Below are 16,760 nucleotides of genomic sequence, written 5' to 3'. Positions count from 1 at the left end.
ATTTGTAACCAGCGAATTTACATGCACATCTTGTACAAAATATCCCCTTTTATTATTATTAGAACTCGATATATGAATTGTATAATTTGAGGTGAATTTATTTAACTATTCTGATATTTCTAATTGACTTTTGTATATGTATTTAAAAAAAACAAAAATTTGTCATATTAAAAAAAAAAAATTGCTGATCAATTCATATCGATAGCGACCATGAAAGCTATGGTCACGTAAAAACTCTCTGATTCATGGAAAGAAATCGCGAATGTTATACAAAGTACCATCAGGAGCTGGAGGAAATCTACAATTTTCTAGATCTATCATCACAGTTGCAGTTCTAAGATCCTCCTAGATCAGCGTAAACCCTAACGGATTTTCAAACAAACAACGGCGGTATAAACCTCGGCTCTTTTTTTTTTTTTTTTTTTTTTTTTTTTTNTTCTAACCTAACACCACATTGGAATTTTATTATTAAACCCTCCACACATTTTGACCAAAAAACAGTTATAAAGCTACTGAGGGAAGCTACGGATAAACATCACACACACTTAAACCATCTTCCTTTTTTTTTCTTCATTTTTTAAATCAATAAGAAAATAGAGCCAACAAAAGGGCAGCTGCTGAATTCGAAATGGAAAGGGCTTTATAAAACCCTGGCCCAGATCCATCTGACGTGGCATCGCCAAAGGCTTTTCCCAAGAGTCAGTAACTCAGAGTGCCAAAACGACAAAAGAATCACAGTGAAGCCGACCAATCATGGGCCTGAACGTGTCTTTTGTATTCCACGTCCAAATCTCAACCCTTCCTTTTCATATGCCATGTCATCTTCTTTTCCACCATTTTCTAAATTTATTAGTGTGCTTATTTTTTTTTGTTTTCTGTTACAGAATTTGAAGCAAAAATCTCGTTGTATCAAAACTAAATCAGCCATTAATTTTATTTTAATGCCGTTGAAAAATGCATTAACTTCATCATATTTGTATCTTTTATATTTGTATTTTAATAGTAGATGAGTTGTGCCGCAGCAGATCGAAACCCATCAATTTTATTTAGCAAGTAGCAGCAAGCAACAGAGTGTGTTGTTGTGTCTCTCTCTCTCTCTCTGACTCTGCTGCAACATATATTAATATACAATTGCCTAAAAAACTCCGTTGAGTAGACAAAAAGGAGTGCAATTCCAAAGCAATCTTGGATTTTAAAAATAGGAAAAAAGCAAAACGCTGCGAACATTTTGGATTCTCCACGTTTGTTTAAATTTGGTTGGCTCTACATCTACTCTCAGAAGCCAAAGCAAAAGGGGTTAGGGTTTTTGACCGTGTGAGAGCGAGCGTGAGATCTCTTTCATTTGTTTTTCTTTCTTCTCCAGTACCGAATCAATGGCCTTCTCTTCTCTCCTCAGATCTGCCGCCGCCGCCTCCACGGTTGCTTCTCCTCGCGCTGACTTTTTCTCCTCCCCGGCCTCTGATCATTCTAAGGTCAGAGATTCAACGTTTTCCCTGTTTGTTGACGTTTGCTACGTTTCTCGTTCTCGATTCGATTTTGCTTGTAGCTTAGGTCGTGCTTTTGATCTGCTTTAATTTTACGCGCCGTTGGTTACTTCTTCGAAATAGTAGTTGTGAGATGATATATAATTCTTTAGTTCTGTTCTGAGTTTTGCTTAGTCTATGCTGGTGATGTTTATCTTGTTCGTGTAACGATGAATTCCAACTCGTGAAGTGTGGCTCGAGGTTTGAAATTTTTTATCGTGGGTCTTTCAGAATGTCTAATGGCATACGTTTGTTGTGTTAGTTTATTCGATTAGCTTAATTAGTTTTGTTTAACAATTTGCTGGAAGCTAATAATATATACGCTTTGATTTTGGGGTTGTTTGTATGTTTATAATTTCTTTCTCAGTTATTTTGCTAGTAAACAATCTGTGTTTATTATTTTATTTTTTTCAATTTTCAGGTGTCGTCAAATCTTGGGTTTAGTCGTAACCTGAAATCATCAAGATTTTCATCTGGGATATCTTCATCTCTACAGTTCGGTGACAAATTCTTTAAGGTATAGAAAATGTATGACACACTTTTCGATTCTCAGTCCTTTTTTTTTTTTATGTTCAAATGCAGAAAATGCAATGCAAGAAGTGTTCAACCTATCAAAGCGACGGCTACAGAAGTGCCACCTGCAGTTAAACGTTAGTAAGAAAAATATTAATTCAGTGGATGTATATAATGTTGTATGCTTATTGGTGACTTTCATTTGATTGGCTTGAGTAGGGTCGAGTAGCAGTGGAAAGACAAAGGTTGGGATCAACGGTATGTGTTTCTATCAATCAATGCATTTTTTTTTTTAAAAAGGCCTAGATCATCATTTACTCCCTTCAAGAATATTCTTTGAGGCCCCAACTTTTTCGTTTCTTATATAAGCTCTTTTCTTTTTGCTGCAGGTTTTGGTCGGATTGGAAGGTTGGTACTCCGCATTGCAACATCCAGGGATGATATTGAGGTTGTGGCAGTGAATGACCCATTCATTGATGCCAAATACATGGTAAGGATTTCCTCTCACTGGTTTTTTTGGCGGGGTATTTCTTGAAACCATCATTATGCTCTGTTCTTGCTTGCTTGAACCTGGTATACTTTTGAGAAAACCTTAAAAGATACATTATATGTCAGCCTTCTTTTCCAGTGAACAAATATCTAATTTAATAAACTTAATGTGGATCTTCTGTTTCCCTATTCCACAGGCTTACATGTTGAAGTATGATTCTACTCATGGAAATTTTAAGGGAAGCATCAATGTCATTGATGATTCTACTTTGGAGATCAATGGGAAGAAGGTCAATGTTGTGAGCAAGAGGTAGCGCCTCTAAGTAGAATATTCTTTTCTGTCGGTCAGAGAACATGCGTTTTTTACTTTAGAACCTAATACTCTATTGTTTATTCTTCCTCAGAGATCCAGCTGAGATCCCATGGGCTGATCTTGGAGCTGATTATGTTGTTGAGTCTTCTGGTGTATTCACCACCCTGTCCAAGGCTGCATCCCATTTGAAGGTGCATTTTTATACATCCATATATTGTCGACCTCTGAACTTGTGATGCATAGAATTCAAATAAACCTGTTTTATGATGATATATGTTTGCTTGATATTTCATTGTTTTTGCAGGGCGGTGCTAAGAAAGTTATAATTTCTGCCCCTTCAGCTGACGCACCTATGTTTGTTGTTGGAGTGAATGAGAAGACATACCAACCAAACATGGATATAGTCTCCAATGCAAGTTGTACCACCAATTGTCTTGCCCCTCTTGCCAAGGTTGGTACACTTACCCTCCTTTGTGCTTGTTTTTTGCTCATAATTTATCATTCATTGCTAAGAGACTCATTAAGGTCAACTAAACTGTATTCGACAGGTGGTGCATGAGGAATTTGGTATTGTTGAAGGCTTGATGACAACTGTCCATGCAACTACAGGTCTATATATCTTGCTCTCCTGCTGTACATCACTGAATATTGATCACCTGATAACACTAACCTGTGTGTTTTGGTTATTTGTTCTTTCAGCTACTCAGAAAACTGTTGATGGGCCATCAATGAAGGACTGGAGAGGAGGCCGGGGTGCTAGTCAAAACATCATTCCTAGCTCAACTGGCGCTGCGAAGGTACACAAAAGAATTGCATGGTTATCTACAAGCTGTAATTATCTTAAATCTGGAATCATATCTGAGCTGTTGTTCTTTGATAAATAGGCTGTTGGTAAAGTTCTTCCAGAGCTGAATGGGAAACTTACGGGAATGGCCTTCCGTGTACCAACACCGAATGTTTCTGTTGTGGATTTAACTTGTCGACTTGAGAAGGGAGCCTCTTACGAAGATGTTAAAGCAGCCATTAAGTATGCTTCCCAAAAATTTCTTGACCAAGCAGATTTCCTCATCCAAGAATTATTTATTAGTGTGGAACTCGTTGTAACTTCTCATGGTTTAATGTAACCCCCTAATAGGTATGCCTCAGAAGGACCTCTTAAAGGCATTCTCGGGTACACAGATGAAGATGTCGTCTCCAACGATTTCGTCGGTGATTCAAGGTTGGTCTCTCTTCTCTACTTCAAAGCCATTTTGAATCTTTTTTGTGGTTGACCAATGTGGCGATTTCAATTTTGTTACAACAGGTCCAGTATCTTTGACGCCAATGCTGGGATTGGATTGAGCAAGTCCTTTGTGAAACTTGTCTCTTGGTACGATAACGAATGGGGTTACAGGTACACTTGTTGTTTCGCATCTCATATTAACTCCATTACACATATTAGCTAACAGTTCTCAAACACTTACAAATCTTCTCCCATTTTACTTACAGCAACCGAGTTCTTGACCTTATAGAGCACATGGCATTGGTAGCAGCCAGCCACTAAATACACGTACCGGTTCTTGCAGAAGCTTGAGACTTTCGGCTTCTTGCATAACCTGCTCTACAGAGCCGGTTTGGATTTGTTCGGTTAAGTTAGATGCTAGGTGTTTTGAGAAATTTGGTTTGAATCACGAGCCTTTCTTCTATTTTTGTTCTGTTCAACTATCAACAACTCTGGAAACTATATTGGGTCCAAAAGACTAAAAACTGTGCGACTTACATCTATCAATAAGGGGCTAAACTTGTTGTACTTTACCAAAAATAGCTTACCAGTATAAGCAACAATTGACTGGGAGGTTCTTGATAGTGCCTCGTTAGCTTTGAGTCTTTCACCGTGCGTAATGTATGATTGCCACTGAAACATGGTTTTTGGAAATGAAAACAGAAATTGAATTAGATTAGCCATGTAGCTAAACGACTACGTGCTATGTTTCAGAAGAAAGCTTACTCGTTATTCATTCGGCAAAACTCGTTTGGTTTTGACGATTTCTGGAAGTGAAGCATGGATAACTTCATCATCTATCTTATCTGTTTGTCTCTGATCTCTTTTTGGATAACTTCATCATCTATCTTATCTGTTTGTCTCTGATCTCCCAAGTAGTCACCACTCGAGAAAGAAGACTACTTGGGAGAGTTTTAATCGGAAGCAGACTCTTAAGCATTGTGTTCGCTTCTGTCCCTAGTGAGGCTAGCTACTACGTAAGGAAGGAATGACAGAGTTAATCACTGGCCACCATGCGGATAAGGAGAAGAAACAATCTTGGATAAGGTTACTCACTCTTGTATCTCTTCGATTGGCCCGGTATTTCATTTGAAATTACAACATTTTCCACAAACTATTGTCAATTCAATATGTTCCTCGGACTATTGTTTATTTACATATTTTCCTAAACTTTTGTTTATTTTTTTGAATAAAATGTTAAATTATATTCAAAGAAAAATAAGGTTTTACGTCAGCTTAGTTTGAATGAAATAAATACTTAGTTTGTTTAAACAAGATCCCTAAGTGATTAAAACTAAGAAAACCATCTCCTCAAAACCGGGTAGCCAGCCAAGCCTGGAGACCCATGGTATAGCGTCGATCACCCTGCCTTTCAATGGCCAAAAGTTGAGCTCTTATTTGCTTGTCAAGCCAGGTAATAAGACTTGTCGCAGATGTGGGATTCTCCCCATGACGCCGTGCGTTACGCTCCCGCCAGACAGAGTACACCGTTAGTTGAAAGGTATATCTAGTTAAGAATCCAGACACCCGATCAGGTTGCGTTCCAGAAATAATGTCGAGAAGCTGTGACCAAAAGGTAGTAAAACGAGTCATGTAAAGGTTTTGTGCTATACCAGACCAAACTGCAGTGGTATAAGGACAGGAGAAGAACAAATGGTCTCTTGTCTCCACTGAAACAGAACAGAACACACAGCTTACATCACAACCATTTCTCCAAGTAACCATTCGATCTCCCGTCGACAACTTTTGTTTATTACAGTTGTCCCCTGAACTTTTTTACGCAGGTGCCCCTGAAATTCTGTTTTATTACCGATACGCCCGAAAGTTTTGTTAACTTCTAAATGTCTCCAACAGTTTTTATTACATATTGAATGATTCCACTGCTTTTTGTTTGTAAACACTAAACAGATACCCCTGCCTGACCCTCTCATGGATTTGGAGGTTTACATCAAAGAACACCGAATGGCGGCATTTCATCGGCTAGAACAATCTAGAATTTTTATCTTTGAAAAAAAAAGGATAAATACAAGTTTGGATGAATCTGGAAATCCCCAAATCCTGAATTGGTCATCTCTATTGATCATCATAATTGTTAGGTTTTAGATCATCATAATCCCCAATTCCAAAGTCTTGTTCTTAGATGATGAGGAATAACGGTGAGAGGGATATAATTGCAGATCTTGCTAATGTCTGTGTTAACAAGTTCAACGAGACCAAGAACAAGACTTTGGAATTGGTGAATGGTGTGAGAGTTAATGTAAGTGGACAAGCTAGATGGAAGCTGTACATCACGTTCATGGCTCGGGAGTATGGTGAATGTTGTTGAGTACCAAGCCAAGATTAGAGACGTCCACGCAAGGACGAGTATTAATTTCGTTACTACGTCAAACAAAAGATTTTTTTGTTTGTTTGGTAAAAAACAAAAATATATTATTGTTTGCTGCATCCATCTACTACATATACAAACTAAAAAATCTTGATAATAATTAGATGTTTTGAAAAAAAGAAAAAGTTCATAATAAAACGGTTTTTGTGTTTAATTCTATGTTACTTTTATTATAGTTTGTGCTTTGTATATTCAATTGATATGAAAATAATAATATAAGTTTGCTAATCAAGGTTTAATTAAGGAAGAAGGAGTTTTGACATTTTCTACATACATACATATATATACAGTATATATATATATATATAATGTACATGCGTGGCAACTAGAACACCTAAATTTCCAAAAAAGGGTCCAAAAATTAAGCAACAACTTTTGTTTCTCTCTCGTAACTTCCCCCAAACAATTCAGCACACAGAAAAAAGAGAGATCGGCGATGGCGGCGACGGAGCATCTCGGCCTCAGTGGAGAAGACTACAATGTCGACCTTTTGCCAAACAACGACGACGATTCGCCGCCTTCTTCATGGCGTCTCAGTCTCGATACATTTCGCCTCCCTTCTTCTTCTCCGTTGTCCTCTGGTCGCCACAACGGCCGTACTCGCTTGTCTCGTTATCTCCGGACTCCGAGTAAGTTTCTTCCTCCTCCTCCTCCTCCTCCTTGTCTTTTCGTTTCGTGTGTATGTGTATAATCGATGTTCTGTTACGTGTTAGCATGATTCACGCCAAGGGATTCTCACTTGACTCTTCTTCCTTTATAACCCTAGGCGATCTTTTTTTCCCTAATCGGTCAAGTATATCATCATACATACGGTGTTCCCAAAATCTTGTTAACCTAATGAAAATGCTAGAGTGGTTTTTTTTTTTTGTTGGTTAAGAGGAACAGTATTGGTTCAAAAGGCACTAAGCTTTCTATTTTGCAAAATTCTCTGTTTTTTCCAACTTGTAGCATATGTTAGATTCCAAGTGAATCTGGGAAGCTTCTTTTGGATTGGCAAATCAGGATCGTTTCTTTATTTTTTAGTGTGATAGGGACACAGAATCATATTCGTTCGTAGTTTTTACGCAGATTGTAGATTTTGATGGGATTATTTATTATGATAAACACCATCAAGAGATCGATTGTTAAACATGTTTTTGAATCATCATCATCAGTAAACAAGCAGAACTCTTAACATGGTTTTCACTCTTCTCTGTTGTCGAAAATCAGAAAAGGAACGTAAAGTCTCTGAGTATTACAAGAACCAAGAGAAGCTCCTTGAGGGTTTCAATGAGATGGAGACAATTAACGAAACTGGTTTTGTTTCTGGAGCTCCATCTGAGGTTCGACTCCTGCTTTCTTTTAGTCTTCCTCTGGAATCTCTCACCGATATTAATTTAGTCCATTTCCTTCATACATACATGCATGGCATGTTGTTGATTTCAACAGGAAGAACTGAAGAAGCTTGCCAAGAGTGAGAGGCTCGCAGTTCACATCTCAAACGCAGCAAACCTTGTGCTTTTTGTAGCTAAGGTTTATGCCTCTGTGGAGAGTAGATCTATGGCTGTGATTGCTTCCACTCTGGACTCTCTCTTAGATCTCTTGTCTGGATTTATTCTATGGTTTACTGCTAATGCCATGAGAACACCAAACAATTTTCGCTATCCAATTGGAAAACGGCGCATGCAACCTGTGGTATATATACTCTCTGTAATTCTCTCATTGCTTCCCTTAAAACTCACGAAACTTTAAAGTCACTCTGCTTTAAAATTGTCAGGGGATTATTGTGTTTGCATCTGTGATGGCAACTCTTGGACTACAAGTGATACTAGAGTCAACCAGGCTACTTGTTTCCAAGGTACAACATGAGTTTTTCACATTCGATGCCAGTTATATGACGTAATATAATCTTTCTCATTGTATAGAACGGTTCTCATATGAGTAGCACGGAAGAAAAATGGATGATTGGAATAATGGCTTCTGCTACAGTCGTCAAGTTTCTACTCATGCTTTACTGCAGGAGTTTCCAGAACGATATTGTTAGGGCCTATGCACAAGATCACCTATTTGATGTTGTCACCAATTCAGTCGGTTTAGCAACAGCCGTATTAGCTGTAAAGTTCTACTGGTGGATTGATCCCTCTGGCGCTATAGTAGTAAGTAAATCCAATCTTAAAATGTCTCTTGTGACAGAATAGATTTTAGAGTGTATGGTTGAGAGAAAACGTTTATTTATTTTATTGAATCAGATTGCTCTGTACACAATCAGCACATGGGCAAGAACGGTTTTAGAGAATGTCCATTCACTGATAGGACGCTCAGCGCCACCGGATTTCCTGGCGAAACTAACGTTCTTGATATGGAACCATCACGAGAAGATAAAACACATAGACACAGTGAGAGCTTACACGTTTGGGTCACACTACTTTGTGGAAGTTGACATTGTTTTGCCAGAGGACATGAGGCTACACGAAGCTCACAACATAGGAGAGACTCTTCAGGAGAAGCTGGAACAACTCGCTGAGGTTGAGAGAGCTTTTGTCCATATTGACTTTGAGTTTACTCATCGCCCAGAACACAAGTGCAAGGTTTAAAAATCACAATAGGTATTGATTTACTAGATCTAGAGAGGAATAAGCAGGTAGTCTCGGTTTCTGTGGAATATTTTTGTTCCTTTTATATGTAACATTCCACAAAAGATAACGATTTGGAATATGTGTGTTATGTGACAATTTGGTCTTTTTTATCAGGTCAAAAATCAAGTAGGAAATGGAAGAAGATAAGTAAAGCGCATATTGAAAATTAAAATAAGACAGATAAAGGCCTAAGGTTATGTGTACTTTAAATAATTTGGGCCCAATAAAGAATGCATGCTATATAAATTAATTATTAGCCCATTTTACGCAGAAATAAGTCGGCTTTGAAAATATTAGAGGCCCATTAGGTGATTTGACTCAGCAAAAGACGGTCTTTAGGGTTTCGTGTAACCTAGAACCATCGCTATATAAGCCGCCTTTTCCACGGAATGTTCATACAAACGACCAAGAGCGCTTCCCCCATTTTTGTAGTGAATTATCTTTTTAGATTCGGTCTTGTTTAGTTTTATGGATTAGGAGTTTATTGAGATCGTAGCCTGTGATGTTTGAGATTGTCCGTACCATCTGAGTTTATCATTGATGATTACCTCCACTTTCTGAGGCTTTAGATCTGTTTCTTGTGCTGTAATTGATGTTTGCTGTTTTATCTCATTAGCTAGTTAATTCAATGTTAGGATGTTTTTGGTTTTGAGTGTTAGTAGGCGCTAATGATGAAACAAGATTACCATCAAACTTTGAGAGATTCACAGCTCGTTGATGCATACTTCTTTTTATAATCTGAGCCTAAGTTTGTTTTTGAGTTATGCTCTGTTTTTGTTTTTTTTTTTCGTGAAAGGCAACAAATTAGAGTCTCTGATTCACTTAAATTCAATAGTGGAAACAGTGCTGTACGTTGCCAAAATTGACATGGCGATATTCTGGTACTTGGTCTAGTTTTGATAGTTCCTTGTGCATTCAAAAGCCCTTATATGTTTCTGACAACTGATTATAATTGATTTTTTTTTTTCATGTTATTTTGTGGTCTGTTGATTGGTTAGTTCTAGCTTATGAAGGCAACAAATTAGAGTCTCTGATTTACTCAATTCAATAGTGAATAAAGCGCTGTACGTTGCCGAAATTGACATGGCGATATTCTGGTACTTGGTCTAGTTTTGATAGCTCCTTGTGCATTCAAAAGCCCTTACATGAATTTACTCAGTTTAATTGTCCCTTATGAGTTTTTGAAAGGCAACAAATTAGAGTCTCTGATTCACTTATTCAATAGTGGATAAAGCGCTGTACGTTGCCGATAAGTACTTGGTACAAAGATCACTCTAATTGGCAATCATTTTTACTTAAGCCAATATGATCGATGTTCCTAAATTGTTTCTGGCCATGGTCTTGATTTTGCACTAATGTATTTGAACCCATGTATTGGAAGGAACTGAATTCTTGAACTAATGTTTGGAAGGTTATTTAAGAACCGAATTTGTTTATCCAAATGTTGACGAACATGTTCGTATGATCTGTTAAATGTTTTTATTAAAAGGTCAATAAGACGAGCAAATCTATTAATCTAACATTCAGCAAAAAAAGGCTGAATATCATATATATTTTAAAAATTGTAAATAAAAACACTATTCATAATTTAGTCAAAGTTCGCTTTGCGGATTAAAACAAACCAAAAGGATAATTAAATTAAATGGGCAACAGACAGACACATAGAACAAGCTGAAGGAAAGGATAGTTTAATAAAATATAGTCTGACGCGCTTAATATTTTAAAACTATACAAAATAGCATAATTTCCAAAGGGTTTATAACCTTCAGATTTGACGCGCGTGGCGACAACTCGCTAATAATGCGCGTTGCTATTTTGTTTATAAGTCCGTAAAGAATACTTTAAGTGTGGGCTATCTTACTACTTTATTTGTTGGGCTTAGACCTATGTTCCTTTACGGCCTTTTTTTGTTGGGCTTAGACCTATTTTATTGGCACATTTCTTATCACTTTTTTAGTTCACTTTACGGCCGCGGCCACTATTTATTAATTTTATTTTGTTCATCAATATAACAAACAGAAATATTTGAATCAGAGGCAACGCAAAGTTTTTATTACCACTCAAAAAACGAACAGCTGTTTATCTTCCAACAAAGCTTCTTCGTGCATCTTCTTCGCTCTTCTCAACTCAATCCTCTCCCTCTGATTCACTTCGCCGTGTAAAAAATTAAGACAGAATAAGAGAAGCTCCTCCGAAATCCAGCAGATATGGCGTTTCTTCTCCCCAACCTCTCTCCTTCGTTCCTTCTTCAGACCGGGAAATCACTCAAAGAAAAACCCATGTCCAACCAAGCTTTATCATCGTCGTCTTCGTCTTCTTCCAATAGCTATGAGTTCGAAGAAGATACTCTCTCTCCACTTTCTCTCTCTAGTGTCCAGGCTCCTCCACCTGTTCGAGGTGCGCAGGTTAAGACCAAACCGAGTGCGCAGGACAAGTACCAGCACGGCAAAGATGAGTTCTACATCAATCTCGGTTTAGCTGTTCGTACCCTTCGTGAAGATTTGCCTCTTCTCTTCACCAAAGACCTCAATTACGACATTTACAGGTGCGTTTTTATTTCATCATCTCCGTTAAGGTGGTTCCTTCCTTGTTAAACCTGTCGATGAAAACCAGAAATTAATTAATCATCCGAATTTAAATAAATTAGATTCTGTGTGTTTTGCTTTCAGGGATGATATAACATTAGTGGATCCAATGAACACATTCTCTGGGATTGAGAACTACAAATTGATCTTCTGGGCACTCAGGTTTCATGGGAAGATTCTCTTCAGAGATATCTCACTTGAGATCTTCAGGGTTTGGCAACCATCAGAGAACATGATTCTCATCAGGTGGAATCTTAAAGGTGTACCTAGAGTTCCGTGGGAGGCAAAGGGAGAGTTTCAGGGTACTTCTCGCTATAAACTCGATCGGAATGGCAAAATCTATGAGCATAAAGTCGATAACTTGGCCTTCAACTTCCCTCACCAGCTCAAACCTGCCACTTCTGTTTTGGATATGGTCACTGCTTGCCCTGCAAGTCCCAATCCAACTTTCATGTTTGGCACCGTGGATTCATATTCATCTTCTTGGATTGAGTTCTATAAAGCAGTGCAAAGGACATTAGACAAGCAAGAAGAGCAAATACTTGTGCAAGACCATTTCGCCGCATGCACATAATGCCCATTAGGTCACACTCAGGTGTATATATATATATATGTACTGTTGCATTGAAGATCATATACATGTATGCAGGAATATGCATATGATTAGATGTTGTTGACTTAGGTTTTCAGATATCAAAGTGGGTAGGGAAACCAAGAACACTCTGTGTACCTATGAGCTTATACAACTTGCCTATTGAATGTAAACAGAATTCATTACAGTTGTTATGTTATATATAACACATTGATGTTTTGTACTTACGATCGAGGTTAAGTCTTAAAGGAATATCTAAGTAAGGTGGATAACTTAGGGGGAATGTAAAGAAGCCAAATATCTAAACATATACATGAGTTTTGATGCAGATTAGAAGTCACCCATATGAATTAACAAAAAAAAAAGCTAACTCTATCATGCAGTTGATCATACACATCAGCAGACAGAAACCACACCTAAAACGTATCATAAGCCAGGACTTTACCTTTTTGTGAAGAGGGGTGCAGAATAGAAATATTGCTCCCTTAAGCTAGTCTCCTCTGCAATATGCAGGTGAGCAATAAATTAGAATGGTGAAGATCGTAAAGCAAGAGAATTATACCCCCTCTCCAGGTTTGCAGGAAAGAACACCTATATTAACCTTTTGTTAAACTCGTGTCCAAACAATCTTAAAAAACTAAGTTTGAGATGCTAATGAAAACATTGATCTGAAATGGAGAGGGAGAAGATATTCTGTTATATAGTTTGAAACAATTACATATGTATAAAACATAGATGTCTCTTACCCTAGGATGCCAATAGTCCTCTTGAGTAAAAGTCCCTTTTTTTATGTAAGATAGCATTCTAAAGAGGCTCACTGCAAGGTAAGAGAGTGTCAAGCCAACCAAGGTAAAGAACAAAATCAAGTTAAAAGGAAACTTTTCATTGCAGTGAACTAATAAATAATACTCACTTCGATTAGACAGTTGACAAAAACTCCATGTATAAGTGGACGTACTTGTGTTTGAGCTAATAAGTAAAAAATCCCGAAGCCATTTTTTGTTCCTGCCTGCATCATCAGCACTTTAATTTAGGATAATGAAAATCTCAGATACGAGAGATGCTCTTTAAAACTAAACATTACGAGGATCCGTCTAAATTTTGGAACTGTCTCTCTCAGAAAGAAACATTTTTAGAATTGAATCTACTACTACACACAAGACTGAAAATGGTTTCACAATTCAGTCATCGCGCCGTCCATAATTAGAATTCCCCTTTCTCTAAATTACCAACGCTGCTCATAAAAATAAACACATAGGCGAAATTTACTTGGATGTATCTCAACACCAACCCATTCGAAGAAGACTCAGGGAAAACCTAACTTAAACTTAGATTCTCGCAAGTAGAAGAAGCCATAGAACTACAATGTCATCGTATCTCTTATTTGGCTACAATACATCTACTTATGCGGTTAAAAACTATCAATTAAAGTTTTGAAGAAACTAGGGTTTCCGTTGGAGATTTTACCTTCGTGAAGGCCTTCTTCTTCCTCGAACGAATCTGCCGTCTTCTGGTAAATTTACGATTTTAAACTGTCAGCTTCAATGAGAGAGCAAGAAAGACGACGACTCTTTCAAAAATAGAAAAAAAAATTGAAATCATTGGTCAGCTACATTTCCGATTGTAGCCCTGAGGTTCTATTAATTTACCGCTTTTTGTCTTGACAAATCCCAAGCCCATTACTGAGCCCACTACATCTGATGTTTAGCTTCAGCCCATTGATTTTTTTGTTAGATTTTGTCCTGTATCTGTATCCAACGCAAATTAATCAAGAGATCAGACGACTATCCCTCGTTCACGAGAAAATTACAAGGTTCAACAGGTATAGTTTTAAGGAATACAATCACAGAGAGAATCCACACATATACAGTACTACCATTTTCCTTTGTATAAAACTATATATAACTCAATATAATCTTGATTCGAATTGTTTCTGATGAAGAATATTGCAAAAGTCCGGAGCAAACCGAAACAAAGGCTCATCACTGACTAAGATAATCTCCAGGACTTAATGACGACCCAAATGTCTGAGAGTGGACCTAAAAAGTTTTAAGGCAAATGAACAAGGAATGATATAGCTATATAAGAATAATACAAGTTTGTCACTTCTTCAGATGATGCCACTGACAGTGAGAAGATCATAAACGGCTTCGTGTGGGAATTCTATCATATATCCCCATTTGGGTCAACTCACCTTTATGACTTTGATCTTAATCATGGTAGGGTGTGAGATCGATTTGGAACCGCTGTTTCCCTTTCGTAACCCTCTGCCAAAAAATTTAAGAGTCAAGATCTTGCCATTGTTAACGAATCAACAATGGGAACCAACAAGCAGTAATCCATGGATTGAAAAGGCTTACAGCAATCGCGATGAGCTCTTCCAGGAGTTCTTCTAGATCACGTAAAGGCTTTGACAACAGAAACACACAAGAATTTTCACAACATTGCAAGAAAGAGATGGACACTTTTGTATTCATTAAGTAAGCACATAAAACTCACCCATTGAGTTGGACCATCAACTGGAGCACTTAGAGGATCATCATGAACCTGATCATAATCAAGTTGGAACAATGAATCCACGAGTACATGACCAATAATCAAATGAACTTGATAAAATGTCTGAAAAGATGTGGTATTGCCTAAGTGGTATCAAACAAGATATCCTACCTCCATGAAAATTCCATCGACGCCAACTGCTACAGCTGTTCTTGCAATGCATGGTATTAACTCGCGAAGGCCTCCACTAGCAACACCACCACCATCCAACTACACAAGAATGCATTGTTCGTGATTTGCTGGCTTAAAAAAAAAAAAAAAAAGTTTCTTTTCAAAAGGGACCATACCTTCTTGCCTGCAGGTTGTTGTAGTGAATGGGTTATATCAGCGACCTGCCAAGAATTGAAACGTGTAAGATAGATTGTAGTTTAACAAACAAAGAACATAAGGCAGAATAGGAAATATGAAAAAGAAAAGATGAAGCAAGATACATACAACAGGACAATTAGCTTCCCTCATCCACTCAAAGTTTCTTGGATCTACTATCAAATCATCTGATAATCAAAACAAAACAGACTATCAGACAGCCAATAGTAAAGGCAGGCCAAAGAATTGTTTAAGCACCCTTTGATGTATATTATTCAGCAATCCAATTTTTATAAGTTCCGAGAGATTGCATGAGATTTGAGAATGCCTATTTGTTTATCTACACTGCTAAATTCCATGGACACAAAGATCATCCTAAAGCCAGCTTCCGGCATTCGGTATTGAAAAGAAGATGATAACTTACTGTATCCAAACATGGTTCCTCTTTCACAAACCATCACATTTGGATTCCCAGCCAGTCTGATCTTCTCGGCTGAATTTTCCATGACCTTAGCATACATATACCTAGTCATCAAAAATATTCCAGAATAAAACATTGACCACCATGAATACCTTAGAAGAAAGAACTCACAGAAGGAGCACAGAATTGTCCTTTTTTAATATTGATAATTTTCCCAGTTTGTGCTGCTGCAACCAGAAGATCTGTCTGGAATTACAATAAACGGCTTAAATCATCAACGATATAACTTTGAAAGCTACAAATAGAAGCTTTGAGGAAAATATGGTTTAGAGTCTCGCCTGGCGACATAAGAATGCTGGAATCTGAATTATATCTGCAACCTTGCCGACTGCTTCACACTAAGAAAATAAATAACACATGAGAAGGTACCAAAGACTTGCTAAATCTCAGTTTTCTAATGTGAATACGTTTTTTAATACCTGGCTTGATTCGTGAACATCAGTTACTATTGGTAGGTCATATGCTACTTTCACCTTCTCAAGAATCTGCGTTGGAGAACCATAAATGTGACCATCAGTATTCTTGTTCAGATATAAATAGAAAATTACAGCAACTTCACGTTCAAGTAAATGGTAGCATCCAAGACGAAAAGTAATACAATTGCTGCCATCAATTTAATCCAAAGGTCCTAGAAGAACTTAAAATTTCGTTTGCATACATAAGATCCATTTAACATGAAAACTCTGTCAAAAGTTATCAAATCAACAGTCCCAAAAACCAAATTATATAAACATCCCAAGGACATAGAAAGAGTGATAACAGGTAAACAGGGGAAGATACCTTCAGACCCTCCGCCATGCCAGGACCTCGGAATGACTTTGAAGAAGTTCTGTTAGCTTTATCAAAACTTGACTTGAAAACAAGCGGCAACCCAACTCTATACCATTCACATACAACAAAACACACAAAAAGTAGCATAAGGAACTTGAAAAAGGGAACTAATGATGCAAGAAAGACACATAAAAATCTTCAAGGAATTATACTTTGTGGCAATGTCTTTAATATGCTTTGCCATTCGAAGAATATGTTCCTCGGATTCGATCACATTTGGACCAGCCAACAAAAAGAATGGTTCAGCAGCCTATACACACAGTTGATATACGCACTATCATCAAACTAGATTCACCATATGAAGCGAAT

At 37.5% G+C, this 16,760-nt stretch overlaps 4 protein-coding genes and 1 long non-coding RNA gene across 10 annotated transcripts in view; 3 read left to right on the top strand and 2 right to left on the bottom strand.

The window, feature by feature from the left end:
* On the top strand, positions 1,107-4,639 carry LOC104714247 (glyceraldehyde-3-phosphate dehydrogenase GAPCP1, chloroplastic). The gene is made up of 14 exons (XM_010431541.2): positions 1,107-1,472; positions 1,945-2,018; positions 2,106-2,173; positions 2,256-2,294; positions 2,426-2,526; positions 2,723-2,835; positions 2,930-3,029; positions 3,143-3,289; positions 3,387-3,447; positions 3,538-3,635; positions 3,723-3,865; positions 3,974-4,057; positions 4,142-4,231; positions 4,327-4,639. Exons 1-14 carry the CDS (start codon positions 1,374-1,376, stop codon positions 4,379-4,381), a joined length of 1,272 nt encoding a protein of 423 aa, XP_010429843.1. The 5' UTR covers positions 1,107-1,373; the 3' UTR covers positions 4,382-4,639.
* On the bottom strand, positions 4,541-5,133 carry LOC104714248. Its single transcript, XR_755810.2, has 2 exons — positions 4,826-5,133; positions 4,541-4,732 (listed from the first exon to the last, which is right to left on the bottom strand). It is a non-coding gene; the product is annotated as an uncharacterized LOC104714248 (long non-coding RNA).
* LOC104714245 (metal tolerance protein 9-like) lies at positions 6,859-10,536 on the top strand. 2 transcript variants are annotated; one of them, XM_010431540.2, is made up of 7 exons: positions 6,859-7,114; positions 7,695-7,807; positions 7,914-8,159; positions 8,242-8,322; positions 8,390-8,620; positions 8,714-9,105; positions 9,215-10,536. In XM_010431540.2, exons 1-6 carry the CDS (start codon positions 6,922-6,924, stop codon positions 9,056-9,058), a joined length of 1,209 nt encoding a protein of 402 aa, XP_010429842.1. In that variant the 5' UTR covers positions 6,859-6,921; the 3' UTR covers positions 9,059-9,105; positions 9,215-10,536. The 2 variants fall into 2 exon arrangements, with proteins under 2 accessions (XP_010429842.1, XP_010429841.1); XM_010431539.2 differs by having other exon boundaries at positions 8,714-10,536.
* On the top strand, positions 11,055-12,504 carry LOC104714243. The gene is made up of 2 exons (XM_010431535.2): positions 11,055-11,645; positions 11,770-12,504. Exons 1-2 carry the CDS (start codon positions 11,308-11,310, stop codon positions 12,257-12,259), a joined length of 828 nt encoding a protein of 275 aa, XP_010429837.1. The 5' UTR covers positions 11,055-11,307; the 3' UTR covers positions 12,260-12,504.
* LOC104714244 (2-dehydro-3-deoxyphosphooctonate aldolase 1-like) overlaps positions 11,657-16,760 on the bottom strand; it is a 6,408-nt gene continuing 1,304 nt past the window's right edge. The window contains exons 1-19 of one of the 5 annotated variants that reach the window (XR_002033376.1): positions 16,604-16,707; positions 16,401-16,497; positions 16,040-16,105; positions 15,899-15,958; positions 15,732-15,806; positions 15,564-15,648; positions 15,269-15,327; positions 15,121-15,165; positions 14,945-15,043; positions 14,777-14,824; positions 14,638-14,685; positions 14,472-14,544; positions 13,927-14,025; positions 13,745-13,787; positions 13,191-13,286; positions 13,024-13,094; positions 12,723-12,868; positions 11,952-12,180; positions 11,657-11,696 (exon numbers count right to left, since the gene is read on the bottom strand). Coding sequence is in view for 3 of the 5 variants with exons in the window: in XM_010431537.2 (XP_010429839.1) it covers positions 14,488-14,544; positions 14,638-14,685; positions 14,777-14,824; positions 14,945-15,043; positions 15,121-15,165; positions 15,269-15,327; positions 15,564-15,648; positions 15,732-15,806; positions 15,899-15,958; positions 16,040-16,105; positions 16,401-16,497; positions 16,604-16,635 (771 nt within the window). In the remaining 2 variants the exon portion in view is untranslated. Of the gene's footprint in view, positions 11,697-11,951; positions 12,181-12,722; positions 12,869-13,023; positions 13,095-13,190; positions 13,287-13,744; positions 13,788-13,926; positions 14,026-14,091; positions 14,545-14,637; positions 14,686-14,776; positions 14,825-14,944; positions 15,044-15,120; positions 15,166-15,268; positions 15,328-15,563; positions 15,649-15,731; positions 15,807-15,898; positions 15,959-16,039; positions 16,106-16,400; positions 16,498-16,603; positions 16,708-16,760 lie in introns of those variants that run through there. The other 4 variants (XR_755807.2, XM_010431537.2, XM_010431536.2 and 1 more) reach the window with 4 other exon arrangements.

The sequence above is a fragment of the Camelina sativa genome, chromosome 9 (genome assembly GCF_000633955.1).
Source record: "Camelina sativa cultivar DH55 chromosome 9, Cs, whole genome shotgun sequence".
Taxonomy (NCBI): domain Eukaryota; kingdom Viridiplantae; phylum Streptophyta; class Magnoliopsida; order Brassicales; family Brassicaceae; genus Camelina; species Camelina sativa.
This window is presented reverse-complemented; position numbering and strand designations above follow the sequence as displayed.

Bases quoted from the DNA above. Each gene is read 5' to 3' on its own strand.
- LOC104714243 (XM_010431535.2), top strand. From the start codon at position 11,308: ATGGCGTTTCTTCTCCCCAACCTCTCTCCTTCGTTCCTTCTTCAGACC. The intron at 11,646-11,769 runs GTGCGTTTTTAT...TTTTGCTTTCAG, and splicing joins CTCAATTACGACATTTACAG to GGATGATATAACATTAGTGG.
- LOC104714245 (XM_010431540.2), top strand. From the start codon at position 6,922: ATGGCGGCGACGGAGCATCTCGGCCTCAGTGGAGAAGACTACAATGTC. The intron at 7,115-7,694 runs GTAAGTTTCTTC...GTCGAAAATCAG, and splicing joins TCGTTATCTCCGGACTCCGA to AAAAGGAACGTAAAGTCTCT. The intron at 8,621-8,713 runs GTAAGTAAATCC...TTATTGAATCAG, and splicing joins ATCCCTCTGGCGCTATAGTA to ATTGCTCTGTACACAATCAG.
- LOC104714247 (XM_010431541.2), top strand. From the start codon at position 1,374: ATGGCCTTCTCTTCTCTCCTCAGATCTGCCGCCGCCGCCTCCACGGTT. The intron at 2,295-2,425 runs GTATGTGTTTCT...TTTTTGCTGCAG, and splicing joins GACAAAGGTTGGGATCAACG to GTTTTGGTCGGATTGGAAGG. The intron at 3,866-3,973 runs GTATGCTTCCCA...ACCCCCTAATAG, and splicing joins GATGTTAAAGCAGCCATTAA to GTATGCCTCAGAAGGACCTC.